General features: G+C 43.1%; 1 protein-coding gene across 1 annotated transcript in view; it reads right to left on the bottom strand.

Moving 5' to 3' along the window:
* The window catches only part of gli3 (GLI family zinc finger 3), a 365,141-nt gene extending 363,220 nt beyond the window's left edge, over nt 1–1,921 (bottom strand). Inside the window, exon 1 of the mRNA XM_041190490.1 lies at nt 1,767–1,921. Coding sequence (XP_041046424.1) covers nt 1,767–1,890 — 124 coding nt within the window. The 5' untranslated portion in view covers nt 1,891–1,921. The remainder of the gene's footprint in view (nt 1–1,766) is intronic.
* Nucleotides 1,922–15,105: the final 13,184 nt, after the last annotated feature.

Genomic DNA, 15,105 nt, shown 5'->3' with positions numbered 1-15,105 from the left:
CTGACTATGAGGCCATAAATGGGTAAAAAGTTTTAACACTCCTTTTACAGCAGCACTGGCTGGAAAGTACAAACTACTACTGCAACAGGAAGTGTTCCTTGTAAGAGCCCCACTGCTTCTTTTTTATTGCTACCCCAGGATGAGTTTTTTTGTTGTTCCCTCTTGCCTGCAGACTCCACAAAAATGAAAGAAGCCAATTAGAGAGGAAGGAAGAGGGGGTGGGAGTGAAACAAGGATTCAACGCTGTCGCAACATTTCAGGGATGGGGCAGGCTGGGGGAGAAGGACATGGGGAAAAACATAAACAACTTCAGTCCCTCTTGGCAGACTTCAAATTCTGCAACGCTGCACATTAAAACCAGGAATGTCCACCAATCCTTGGAACAAAAGAACAAGAAGATTAAAGAAAATGGCCACATCCTTGACATTAACGCAGTTTTCATTAAGTTACTGCACTCAATAACTTACATAGTAGAAGCCCATCTCTCAGATTCAGTTCTTGCAGAACTCATTTTAAAGTTCAGAATTCTATTCAAACACCATCAAATAACAAATCTAAAAAAAGCTTCATAAATGATAAGGGGTCAGTTATCCTCTTGAGCAGATGAAAATCATCCGCACCAGGCCACACAAATATGTTTGCACACACGGTGATATTTCACCTGGTCCCAAGTGCAGATTCAGAGCAGAAGATACAAGAGCAGAAGGGAGCAGGGCAGAATGGAAAAGAAATAGGGACATTCACATGGAATTGTATATACCACAGAAAGACCATTCAAACCATTATGCCTGTGCCAGCTCTTAGAAAGAGTTATATAATTAGTTCCACTCTCCTGCTCTTTCTCCATAGCCATGCAAATATTCCCCCTTCAAGTACTGAAAGTTACTACTGGGTCTGCTTCCACCATCCTTTCAGGCAGTGCATTCCGGATAATAACAACATGTATGTATAGAGAAATCCTCTTTTACCAATTATTTTAAATCTGTCCTCAGGTTACCAACCTTTCTGCCATTGGAAATACTTTCTCCTTACTTACTCTATCAAAACCATACATAATCTTAAATCACCCTTAACCTTCCCTGTTCGAAGCAGAACAATCCCAGCTTTCCTAGTCTCTCCACAAAAATGACGTCCGTTCTCTCTGCACCCAAGTTATAACTTTCTTCCTCTCCACATTTGTAAGATGGTCCCGAGTTGTGTACACAGGGTACTTGTTGCTTTCCTGCCTCAGTCTGAATTTTACATTTTATTTACAGACTAGGAGACTCAAGTCAGGGGCCCAATCAGTGGGCTCCAATTTAGGCCACTTACCAATCGTCTGTGCTCCCTGTGCCCATTCTCCCCACGCACAAACCAGAAACTACATACACATGGCTAAACCAAGCACCATATACTCAATAATGACAGCTCCACACAGGCATAACATTCCAGAACATATTTAAACGAAGAAGAAAAATCAATTTGCACATAAGGGCAACTGGCAACAAAACTAAAGGAGGGGAAAAAAACAATAAATCTCATCAAATTACAAAGAGCAGTTTTAACTGGAACAGAACTCAGCAGCATAAAAGAAAAATTGCACTGTATTGGGCTTATAACAGGGATTACTTTAATTCCAAATTCTTCTTCCTCCACCCACGACCAACACTTTCCCAAAACAAACAAAACTCCAGGTGCAGCTGATCCATTCATAAGGAATGCAGTGAACAAAAAAAAATAATTGCTGCTCTCACTGTTAGCAAATCCCCATACACTACACTACTTACCATTGGATGTTGTACTGGAGGCTATGGCTTTTTCACTGACATCTGTGCGAGAAGATCCCTTTACAATGGAATTTTCTACTTTTTTCTTTTCAGCTGCAGTAGTACTGTGCGACTGGGCATCCATGATGATTTTTCATTACCTCAGACCAGCACAGCTATAGAACAAATAAATGGAACAATATTTTAAATTAAAATCCATATCTTCACACTATACAAGACTTCACAAGTCTGTAGTGAGCTATGATAAGATGTTAAGGAACCTGTTAAATTTATTTTAAACAAACTTTTCTAGTACTCTTACAATCTAACACAGAGGAACACATTTCTCAAATACCAATCATTGAAGCTGCAGGGATAAGTGACAGCACAGTCACAACTTTCCTGAAAGCCTGCCCTATTGTTTCAATTTAAAATATTTGCGTTGCACCACCAAGCACTGAAATAAAGTTCTATTTTTCAGTTATTGCTAAGGCAAATTGCAATTTAAACTTGTCAATATAGATCAACTCTCACAGGTAATCAGCAGCGAAAGCAGCTAGCATTTCACAGTCTAGACAAAGTCAGTCAAGCCATGCCTTTTGCAGTTGCAAACAAGTTTAAAGGCTAGTTCCCTAGACCTCATTTTAACACAATCCTGCTAATATCAATCAGAACACAGGTGTGCCTTTCTGTTTAAAGCCCAGTTATGGATTTGTGCCAAAAAGAGTAGAAACATTAAACATGCCTGACACCCAAAGCAGACATTTGGTAAATTTGCAGCAACTGGCAAAAATCAACATTTTATTGAAGTCAAATGCATTTTATCAAAAACCATGCATAAAACAAATCATTATACCTGATCACGGTAACTTATTCAGCTTTATAAAAGTTTGCAATGCAGCAGGCCTCCCAGATGGTCACTGCACAGTTTTTGAAAGTGGAGGGGTGTGCTAACTGAAGGAATGCACCATTATTGCCCAATATAAACCCTTGCAAAATAACCCTGTGATTTTATGTAACTGTCATCAGCTGCAGTGAAAACCTGAAGAAAACTATTTATGCCACTTGTAACATGAGCTGGGCTTTAATTTTGTCCAATGCCTTTTCTGTCGTTTTCCTTCCATTTACCAAAACTAATTGATAAACTTTGTCTGCCCTTTCTTAACTTACAATCCCACGATAATGTCTTATCTTGTCTTGGATCTCTTCCATGCTCTTTAACTAGTGCTGTGTTTTTTTCATTTCCTACCATGATTTGATCCTGACTTTGTTTCTCTTTCTCCATTGCTCATTTTTTTCCTCATGCAGTCTTACTTTTATTCATTTCATTAGTAACTGCTTTGCCTCCTCTGGGAAGAGCTGTCCAAAACAGCAGTGTCACAGCATTCATCATCATTACATCAGCAGCAAGAAAGTTCACACTGATTGTTATCAGCGTAAAGAGCACTCTGATCACTGTGCAAGCAAACATAACATGTTTAATTTTTAAGAAATAAGCCTGAGTATCTGTGGTGTTCAGCTGTACAGCTTTGATCTGCTCTATTCAAAGTAGTCTTTGGGGAAACAATCAAACTCGAACAGTATAAACTATAAAAGAGAAGAGAAACAGAAGAGGAGGCGAGAGAAACGAGCAGGAAATTAGACTCTGTGTTCAAGCATAAAGGACTGTTTATCAGCCCGATTGAACTGACTGACAAAATATCATGGGGATTTAGGAATTCGATAAAACTGCGCAACAAATAAATTCAAATCTAGATGATGTATAAAAAGAACAAGATCTTCAATTTACCAATTAATATATTCAACAAAGCCAAATCTTGTACCCGTGCAAGCCTTGTTCCATTAAAGCTTTGCCCTGCTGTTGCTGTGTGCCTATGCAGTGCTCCTGGGTGTACCGACAACATATCAATTTCACATTGCAAAGAAATTGATACTGAGTTTGTAAAAACTGATCTGTAGTAACTGCAACAATGAAAATCAATTTAAAAATTGAATTTACCATTTTCTCAGAAGCCAATTAATTCAGCAAGCTGTCTATTCAGGACTGAAGCTTAAAGAATTTAGAATACATACATGACAGGAAAAAAAAAACAGCACTTTCCCCAAATATCTTATTTACAAGGACATTTTGCTTTCTAAAATGATTGCAGCAGCTTAAATTTCCTTTTACAAGCTAAAACTTAACACAATCTCTCATTATTCTTTTAAAATGAAGCTTAGTCCATCTTTTAAATACCAGATTAGTTAGATGAGTTGCTTAAAGTCAAGCAGCAGTAACAATCTGATGGTGCCAGGCAGCACTTCCAACTGGATTAAAGGATTTCAATTAGCCTCTTGCATTTTGCCATTTACCTAATCTCAACATTAAGGCTTGCTTTGTGCCTTTGCCACTGCTTTAACCAACTTCGCTTCTATGCCCTCTGGGAGCCAGCTATAATCTTTGCAAATACGATCATTAAGAATGGCATGGCTTTGCAACATTGATATAAAAGCCTCATTCAAACAAAAAACTGAAGAATAAGTGTATAATTGAAATACAACTGAATACAGGTGAATGCAAGGAAAGCAATGCAACATAAATAGAAAATCACAATTTACTTATGTTTTTTATCCGTTCAAGGGAGGACAGCACTTATTGCACATCCTGAACTGCCTTTCCTAAGGTGATGCAGTACCAGCATCTTAAACCGCTTCAGTCTGTGTGGTGAAGATGCTTACAACTGAGCTGTCAGGAAGGAAATTCCAGTATTTTGATCCAGTGACAATGAAAAGTGTGCAACTAGTGGGGGAAGCTGGGGGTGATGGTGTTCCAATATGCCTACTGCCCTTGTTCTAGGTGGTCAAGGTCACAAGTTTGTCAGATGCTATCAAAGAAACTTTGGTGAGTTGCTGCAGTGGATGGTATGCACTGCAGCCATATTGCACTGCTGGTGGATGGACTGAATGCTCAAAGTGGATGAGGTGTCAATCAAGCATTTTGTCCTGGATAGTATTGAGCTTCCTGGGTGATGTTGGAGCGTCACTCATCCAGGCAAGTGGAGAATATTCCATTACACTCCGGGCTTCTGCTTTATACATAGTAGAAAGGCTTTGGGAAGTCAGAACAGTGAATCACTTGCCGCAGAATTCCCAGCCTCTGACCTGGTCTGGTAGCCACAGTATTTATGTGGCTGGTTCAGTTAAGCTCCCCAGGATATTGATGGTAAGGATTGGACGGCGGTGATGCTTTCCAATGTCAAGAGGAGATGGTCATCACCTGATCCTTGTGTGGTGCAAACGTTACCCATGTCTGCCACTTATCAAGACAAGCCTGAATATTGTCCAGGTCTTGCTGCATTGGGCATTGACTGCTTCATTGTCTAAAGGAGTTGTAAATAGAACTGAGCACTGTGCAACCATTTGCAAACGTATCCCCTTCTGATCTTATGCTGGAGGGAATGAAGCTGAAGGTGGTTCGGCCTAGTACACTACTGAGGAATTCCTGCAGCAATGTCCTGGCAATCAAGATGATTGGCCTCCAAGAATCAAATCCACAAGCCCCTTTGCACTTAGCATGATTCCAGCCAGTGAAGTTTTCCCCAGTTCCTATTGACTTCAATGTTGCTAGGACTCCCTGATGTCACAGTAGGTCAAATGCTGTCTTGATGGCAAGGGCAGTCACTCTCACCTCACCTCTGGAATTCAGTAGTGGGAGTGCCACACAACATGGAGTGTGAAGACAGGGCTTTGTCTCCACAAGGATTTTGCAGTTGTGACTCCGACAAATACCGTCATGGACAGAAGCCTATGGCAAGTAGATTGGAGAAGGACGAAGTCAAGTAAGTGCTTCCCTCATGTTGGTTCTGTCACCACCCACTGCGGGCCCAGTCTGGCAGTCATGTCCTCCTGGATTCCGCCAGCTTGGACAGTAGTGGTGCTACCTCGCCACTCTCAATGAATGACATTGAAGTCTGCCACCCAGAGTCTGCCCTTGTCACCCTCAGTGGCGTTCACCTTCTTCCATGTGGCGTTCAATATAGAGGAGTACTGATTCAACACCTGAAGGAGGGCAATAGGTGGTGATCAGCAGAAAGCTTCCCTGCCCATGACTGACCTGGCTCCATGAGATTTCATGGGTTCCGGAGTCAATATTGAGGACTTCAAAGACAGCTCCCTTCCACTGTGCTGCAACTTCTGGTGGGTCTATCCTGTGATGGGGCAGGAAATACCCAGGGATGGTGATGGACAAATTTGGGACATTGGCAGTGAGCAAGACTACGTCAGGCTGTTGCTTGACAGCTCTCCAAATTTTGGCACAAGTTCCATGTGTTAGTGAGAAGCACTTTGCAAGGTCGACTGGGCAAGTTGTGTCTTTGTCATATCCAAACCTGATGCCTAGGTCAATGCCAGGTGTTCCACGCATTTTATTCTTACTATGCTTTGTCTTAATGGTGTTGTAAAACTAAATGGCTTGCTGGCCATTTCAGAGGGCACTCAAGATTCACCAACATTGCTGTCGGTTTGGAGTCACATATAGGTCACACTGGGTAAGGACAATAATACCCTTTTGAACCAGATAGGTTTTTACAATAATCTAGTAGTTTAATAGTCACCATTATTGATATTAGTGTTTTATTCCAGATTTATTTAATTAATTGAATTTAAATTCCCCAGTTGCTGTGATGGGATTTGAACCCATATCTCTACATCATTAGTCCAGGCCTGTGGATTACTAATCCAGTAACATAACTACTGTGCTATTGTTCCTGGTTTCATATACAAAGGAAAAAAATGAACAAAATTCTATGATAATTTATATAACTTCCTTGACCTTGTTAAAGATCATACGGCACTTTATAGGAGCAGAAGCAAGCAAAAATTGACACTAAGCCAAAGAAGGTGACATAAGGACATGGGCTTGGTAAAAGTTGTAAGGAGTATTTTAATAGGAGAGTGGAGGGGCTTAGGGAGAGAATTCCTGAACTCAGCTGCCGGCATGCAGCAACGATTGCTGGTGTGAGGGGAGCGGGTGATGTACAACAGAATTAGTGGAAGGCAAAGCTCTAAGATCTGTAAGGCTGAAAGATCTTACAGATATTGGGAGCGGCGAGGCCAGGGAGGGAGCTGAACCCAAGGATTTAAGCTGCTGTTTTATGCTTTTTAACCAAAGAAAGCTGCCATGAGCATAAATCTGTAGGGAGTGCAGGTTCTTATTGTTTTGTCAAGTAAAGACTTGTTCTTTTACATTTTTCCTCTCCTCTTACAAAGGCACAGGCTAAGTGTTCCACAGCTGCCAGCAAGCCTCTAGATTGACTTTATGACCAAATCCAGGCCATCCACAAGCTAAATGACAGTGTAGCACATCATAGCTGAGCCAACTCTTGTCCTTGCTCAGCACTTTCATGCATTATCCAGTAGAGCACTGGCTTAAAACAATGAGGAGCAGAAAGCTGGACTAAATTTCCTCTTCGCAAACACAGAAGAGCTCAGGCCAGCTGCGGTGTTCAACTCAAACCTGCTCCTTTCAATTGATATCTATTAACTCAACATGGACCAGGTATTAATCCTAAGATTTTCTGGAAGGTACTTTTAATACCGCACCAAAAATGGATTTAGCTAATGAAACATTTGAAGAGTTCTGATTTGGTTTATATTTATGTTGTGTGTTATGCAGCACTTCATGCATATACTTCAAGAGGGAACATTTGCAGGGCTATGGGGGAAAACACAGGGGAGTAAGGCTAATTGGAAAATACATTCAAAGAGCCGGCACAGACTCAATGAGCTGAGTGGCCTCCTTCTGTGCTGTAAGATTCTACAATTAAGTCCCACCTAGAGACTAGATTTTTTTTTGTTAATTCACAGCAATGTGGATATCACTGGCAAGGCCAATATTTATTGCCCATCCATAAATGCCTTCATTTGAGCTTGACATAAATATTCATTCTTTCCACCACTGGTGCACTATGGCTGCAGTTTATACCACTCATAAGATGCAGCGTAGCAAATTGACAAGTTTCATACAAGGACATCTTCCAATCCTGTGATCTCCACCACCTAGAAAACGAGGGCAGTGGGCGCATGGAAACATCAACAGCTACAAGTTCCCCTCCATGTCATACACCATCCCAACTTGGAAATATATCGTTGTTCCTTCAATGCTGCTGGAATAAAATCCTGGAACTCCCTTCCTGGGTTTGTAACCCCAAGATCAAGAGTTCAAATCTCACAATGGCAAACTATGGAACTATGTAACTTCATCTGAAACAGATGGTTCAAGGGATACATTTAGGCTTGGCCTAAATAGCCAAGTGGTTATGGTACTGGGTTTGTAACCCCAAGATCAAGAGTTCAAATCTCACAATGGTAAACTATGAAACAATGTAACTTCATCTGAAACAGATGGAAACGTGTTTGTACTCGTACTCGAAAGAGTTACAGTTTACTCAAAAGAGTTACACCACAGGCACTGCAGCAGTTCAAGAAGGTAGCTCACCACCACCTTCTCAAGGGCAATTACAGATGGGCAATAAATCCAGCGATGCCTACATTACATGAGCACATTTTTTAAAAAGTGGCTTGCTAGGCCATGTCAAAGGACAGTTAAAAGTCAGTCACATCGCTGTCGGCCGGGCCAGGTAAGAGCAGACTTCCTTCATTAAAGTACATTAGGGAATCTGGTGGGTTTTGCAACAACCCAGTAGTAACATGGTCATTGTTACTGTTAGTAGCTTTTTATTCCCAATTTATTTGTTAATTGAATCTGAATATCCCAGATGCTGTGGTGGAATTTCGAACTCTTGGCTAGGATTTTCCAGAGGCAGAAGGGGTCTGCTGCTGGGACTGAAACTGGGGGCTTGGCGAGGGGCATGGGGAGGTGGGGAGAATGGTGGTTGCTCCACTTCAGCAGGCAGCGAGATCCAGGGCTGCATTTTATATGCTCTTTTTAAAATAATAAAATAAATAAGCTAATTAACTAATTGAAATCCCCTTAAAGGGGCACTGTAACAAAAAGACAAAACTTTATTTTAATTTAATTTTATAAGTTTTCTTTAATGTCCCCAGGGTTGATGATGCACTCCAGCCCCTGCAGCGCTCACCAGTGGCAAAAGGCCTCAAGCGTACCGATGTACACCACATGTTCACTCTTGAGGGACATGAGGGCGTGAATGTAACTGCAAAACAGGGATAGACAACTGGGTCGAATGACCCCCTCCACAGCCTGCTACCTGGACCTATTAATGATTACCGTGACCATGAGGGCTGCATTTTATGGGCAGCAGGCAATTAAGTGGTGACCTGCCCCCCAAGACCTGCTGGCCCAATCAGAGCAAGTCTTCTCACACGGTGGATGCCCCCCCCCACCCCCCAAACTGCAACTGGTAAAATGCCAGTAGAGGCTCTTGATTAGTACCAAAACAGCTCCACTGGGATCCAGTCAGGAAGACCATCTGCCACCAGTCGCACCACTGGCAAAATAACATGGTAGCAGCAACGTGTCACCACACTGCGCCCCCCCACCCCCTCCCAACCACTACATTCCATTTTTCCAGCCATCCCACCTCCAAGCCCATCCCCTGAGGGCCCATAAAATTCAGCCCCTTGTCCCTTGTCTCAGGCTGTTAGTCCAGGTTCCTGGATTACTCACCTTGTAACATAACCAAGTATGCTACCAATCCATGATTGCACCCAATTTCAGTCTGCTGGTATGACGTAGAAATATACCGTTAACTCCATAGAAATATACCTATTCCTTTGTTTGAATTGATGTCTATTATCTAGAATGTACAAATTTGAATTTCATTTCTTCTGTTATGAAGTAGGCACAGAACCTGTCGGTAAAGGCTCATGGCTTGCCATCTCCAAACTCATGTTGAAAAAGGGTTTGATCCAAGACATCATTCCCAGCCCTCCAGAAAACCAATGATGGTTAGATCCAACATCTCCAGAAAACTTCAGCAGATTTAAAGACTAGATTTTGCTCTGTTTTATTAATGAAAAGAAACTGCTTTTGACACTGATATCACCAAAATGCCAATCCTTTTGGCCAAGGAAGTTAACATATGTGGAGACAACCAAAGAAATCACATTGCTCTCGTTATTACTTGAGAGTGAGGTGTGGAAGATTTCATTAGAGATTAGCTGTTCCAGGTCAGTCTGATGGCACTGTGGCTTAAAGACATATAGTGACATGGACAGTTTTTCTTTAGGCAGGAAATGGTTCAGAACATGGGAAGACAAAAGCGAGGGAAGGGAGTGGATTTGCTTCCCTTTTCAACTTCTATTAAATTTAGAAAGGGTGGGAATAAGTTCACTATCTCTTAATTGTACTGAGCATTAACTCAGAAAATCTGAAATGATGATGCCCCAGTACTGAATGATGGTGAAATCTATTTATTAGGGTTGCTAGCAGTTTTTATTAAGATTAAAAATAGCCAACAATTTAGTGATTGTATACACAATTAGGCTATTCCATACTCTGATAGATGGGAGTCTGGGGATAATTTTAACCCCAAAAATTGTTGGTTTGGGTCAGATGGACGTTAAAATGTTAATAATCTTAAACCCGAGCTCAACTTGCCTTGATCCTGCCTACATTCAGTTTTAACCAAAGCAGCAGGGGGGGAAAGCAGGTCACTCACCTAAATATTTTAATGGGGCCACCTGCCTCACATTTCGCTCCATTTTAAATTTTATGCAGGTCACCTGGGTTTTCCAGATGAGACCTGCTGAATCCATAAGCAAAGTACTTTTCTAGCATGGTCTGTAGGCCAGCAGTGCTTCCTCCCACCTCACCACCACCACCCATACACAATCTCCCACAAACTACAACTGTCCACAACTCTAGGCATTCCGATCACTGCTGCCCACCCCCATCTTTTCATCCCTTCCTCCTCTGCAGCCTACAATGGTTGCCCCCCACCAATCCTTTCAATTCCCCCCACCCCTCCTGACCCTTATAAATCACCCTCCCTGATTCCACCCTCCCCCCCCACCCCACGAAAAACCTGGCTTCCAGTCTCCTTCCTGTCCCACACCCAGCCCATATCTTCTTCCCCTCTACCCTCTCCAATCCCCAACCTCCAATCTTCTACCCACCTACCCACTGCTCATCCCATCATTCCCAATCCCTCCCTTCCCGCTCTCTACTACCGTCAGCAGCATGATGCCAAAGACCCATTCACCCAACAACCAGTGAATTTGGCTGGCGATGGCCAGGAAACATGGACAAAAACGTTATATAGATCCTGCCAATTCATCAGAGCCCAAAGTAAACCCATTCTTCTGGGATTTTATGAACACAAAATTGCATCCTCAGCCTTCATTCCCCCCCATCTTCCCAGAAATATTGGGGGTTTCTATCTTTTAATTATTCATTAGGATCATTTTACATGTAGAGTACAGCTGAATGATGGATGGGAAAGTAGAACAGAAAATTGGGGAAAGGAAACAAGAGCCTGGATTTTCATCTGTGAGTCAGGTGCGCAGTCAGGAGAATCCCTGGCTCTGTGAATCCAACTTTTAAAAACATGTGCCCGCATGTCAGATTTTTGGTCTGGGTATGCAGGCTATATCAGGAGTCAGGGTGGGCCAGCCTGGATGTAGTGAGGGGTTGGAGGCAGGCCTGGCGTAAGCTGGGCGACTTGGGCATAAATAACAAGTGAGGCCTTCAGAAAGGCTCATTTGAGAGGCTGGTCGTCCAGGATAAAGTCCCTGTGCACACACTCGTCTGGCAAGGCAACGACATCTCCTTCGAGGCAATGTAAATGCTGTTCAACTGTTAGCTGATCCTGGAACAGATGACCCATCATAGGCTTTCCTTACGGAAGATTTGTGATTGTTGCTGCCTAATCAAAGTGTACTCTACTGAACTACTGAAAGTGTGGAGTGGATTCTCAAGTCACAGCCATGGAGACAGCATCGTCTTGCCACCACTACCTTGTACAGATATTCAGCAGTGATGAAGTTAGCTGCAAAGACTCAGTGGGTGGATGAATGATGAACAGTACCATGCTCATTATCCAGCCACTTGCCATTTGCCACCCATCTATCAGGATGCACCCACACTGCTTACTCTTGACCAGGTCCCTCACAGCTGACAATGCCACGGCATAACAGTGTGACGATGATGGAGTAAGCCAGTACAGCTGTTAGTGGCTGTGGAGCACAGCATGCTATCTACGAGTGACAATCACAAGATACATGGCACCAAGCATTTGTACAGAGCCATTTGATTAAGTGCCACATTAAAAGTTATTGCGGAAAATAAAAGCTCATGGTATGGGTGTAACATATTGGCATGACTAACAGGAAGCAGAGAGTAGGCATAAATGGGGCTTATTCAAGTTGGCAAGATCTAACAAGTGGTATGCCACAGGCATCATTGCTGGGGCCTCAACTGTTTACAATTTATATAAATGACTTGGATGAAGGGATTGAAGGGATGGTTGCCAAATTTGCTGATGGCTCAAAGATAGGTGCTAAGTTGTGAAGAGGTCATAAGGAGGCTACAAAAAGATATAGATAGGTTAAGTGAGTGGGCAAAGATCTGCCAAATGGAGTATAATGTGAGAAATGTGAAATTATCCATTCTGGCAGGAAGAATAAAAGAGAAACATATTATCTAAATGGTGAGAGATTGCTGAGCTCAGGTGCTGAGGGATCTGGGTGTCCTCGTGCATGAATCACAAAAGGCTAGTATGCAGGTACAGCAAGTAATTAGGAAAGCAAATAGAACGTTATCATTTATTGCAAGGGGAATTGAATACAAAAGTAGGGAGGTTATACTTCAGTTGTACAGGGCACTAGTGATGCCACATTTGGAGTAAAGTGTACAGTATTGGTCACCTTATTTAAGGAAGGATGTAAATGCGTTGGAAGCAGTTCAGAGACTAATACCTGAAATAGGTGGGTTGTCTTATAAGGCAAGGTTGGACAGACCTAGGCTTGTATTCACTGGAGTTTAGAAGAGTAAGAGGTGACTTGATTGAAACATGCAAGACCCTGAGGGGTTTTGACAGGGTGAGTGTGGAGAGGATGTTTCCTCTTGTGGGAGAATCTAGAACTAGGGGTCACTGCTTAAAAATAAAGGGTCACCCATTTAAAACAGAAATGAAGCGAAATTTTTTCACTCAGAGGGTCAGGAGTCTTTGGAACTCTCCTCCTGAAAAGGTGGTGGAAGCAGAGTCTTTGAACATTTTTAAGGCAGAGGTTGATAGATTCTTGGTAAGCAAGGGGGTGATGGGTTATTGGGGGTAGGTGGGATGCAAATTTCAGGTTACTATCAGATCAGCCATGATCTTATTAAATGGCAGAGCAGGCATGAGGGGCTGAATGGCCTATTCCAGCTCCTTGTTCATATGATCACACCATTAACAGTAATAATTGATGATATGGTGAAAATAGTGCATGTAATTACACAAAAGTGAATGAGAGCATTATAATCTGAATCGCTTATTACCCTTCTCACCTTACATTTTATTGCTAGAATGTCATAAAGAGGAGCTTCAGGGGAAGGGATGGGGCCAGCTGCCCCACACTTTTCTAATCAAGGCCTTCTAGTATTAGTGGAAGAGGTCCAGAGGAGGTTATCTGCTCTGTACCCGGCTGGCCATTGAAATCCACCTCCACAACCAAGGTGGCCAGGACTCTAATTGCAGCTGTGGTGAGCGCCAGGAGAGCACGAGCATTACTGCATTCAGTGCCGGTGATCTGCTGCGTTCTAGCAAGGTGAGTAGCTAGGCTCACCCGTACAGAACTCCAAGGGAAGGGTCACATCTGCATGCTGCAGATAAGGCGCGAGACCTTATCGCTGGGACTGCTGGGCACTAGCAGCCAGCCCCATCAACCCCACCTAAAAGCCAACCCAGGGCTGTGGATGTCCGAGGAGGGTGAAGGTACTGAGAGCTTTCACAGTACCTTCATCTTATTCCACCTCACCAGCCCCTCCGTGAAACCCCTCATTTGCTCCACAGGTGCCAGTGACCATGGTTGCCCATACAACAATGCAGAGGCTGCAGTCTAAAGGAAGTCCCCATCGGGTGCTTAAACGAAGCAGGCCATCAAACTCCTCACTGCCATACAGACCGAGAAGTGGGCAGCCTGCCTCCACCTCCTCCTAGGCACCACGGGAGGCACTTCGCAGGAGCGTGCATGAGCATGTAGCACTGTCTTGCCGAGAGCACCAATGGATCCACTGTGGCTTCTCTTTTCACATTGCCTATATCATATTTAAGTGCGTCTTGAAAATATTTACACTCGTACACGACTGTGTGTGTTTGTAAAGTAAAAAGCTCCAAAAGAATGATAAAATTATAAAGGGGGCTCTTTCCAGTAATAATGAGGGTAGCATGCTGAGGTCCATTTTGACATGACATCATCAGGAGCAAGGTTGACACTTGATTTGAGATGCACTGGAGGGCTTCTTCCTTCTTTGCTGTATCACATAAGAATCCAGATGTCAAAAGCTTGAGCACAGAAATGCTCCTTCTTTCTTTCATTGTCCATCTAAGCATGATTTTAAGGGAGGCTCAATGATCAGACTCCATGAAGAGACGCTGGGCACCAGGTGCATCTCAAACATGAGTGCTGGCTCCAATACATTCATCTGCACAGCAGCATTACACATTGGCCTAGGTGTAGGCGTTGCAGCTCAAGAGGCCATGTATGGTTCAGGTAATATTGCTCATCTGCTGTCCCCACTACTTTGGCTGCACTTGCCTTCCAGTTGTCACAGGAGGTGCTTTGAGCAGGAAGCAGAAGTACATAGAAGGCAGGTATGTTGCATGTGGTGCCCACATCAGAAACTGGACCACAGGCCAGAATGGTTGCATAATTCTTTCAAAGAGCTGATATTGCACAGTTGTGGTCTCATCATGCGCAGTATGCCTTATATGTATGCTGAAACATCACAATCCTATCAGCATGTATAGGATTTAAGTGTTAAGTCATCTCACTCTCAGCATTGTGGGCATGTTTTGATTATGGACAAGGTGGTGGCTTTGAAGCCTCAATTACAGGCACTCGTGTTCATGTGAGGGGGCCAAGTTATGAAGGATTTATTATCATGTGCATTTGCAACATGATGAGACCCATGGTTATGATGGTGAGAGTTTCAGCCATTTTAATGTGACTGAGTCAAACTCATTGATGTTTATTGTCTCCCTTGTGGGGGATGGGCAGTCCCTTGGGTAATTGTGGAGTCAATTTACAAGATTCTTTAGGCGGAAGTATGTCACCAGGGATTGGCTGATGGCAACTGTGATATCAGACGACCTTATGAGAATCTATTTCGCACAAGGCCACATCTGGTGAGGATCCCCTCCTGCACAAAGCCAACCCTGGCTACATATCCGTCAATTGTCAGAATGGACAGAGGCTT

Source organism: Carcharodon carcharias, chromosome 6 (genome assembly GCF_017639515.1).
Source record: "Carcharodon carcharias isolate sCarCar2 chromosome 6, sCarCar2.pri, whole genome shotgun sequence".
In the NCBI taxonomy this organism is placed as follows: Eukaryota; Metazoa; Chordata; class Chondrichthyes; order Lamniformes; family Lamnidae; genus Carcharodon; species Carcharodon carcharias.
Note: the sequence above shows the minus strand (reverse complement) of the source record. Positions and strands in the feature narration are given on the sequence as shown.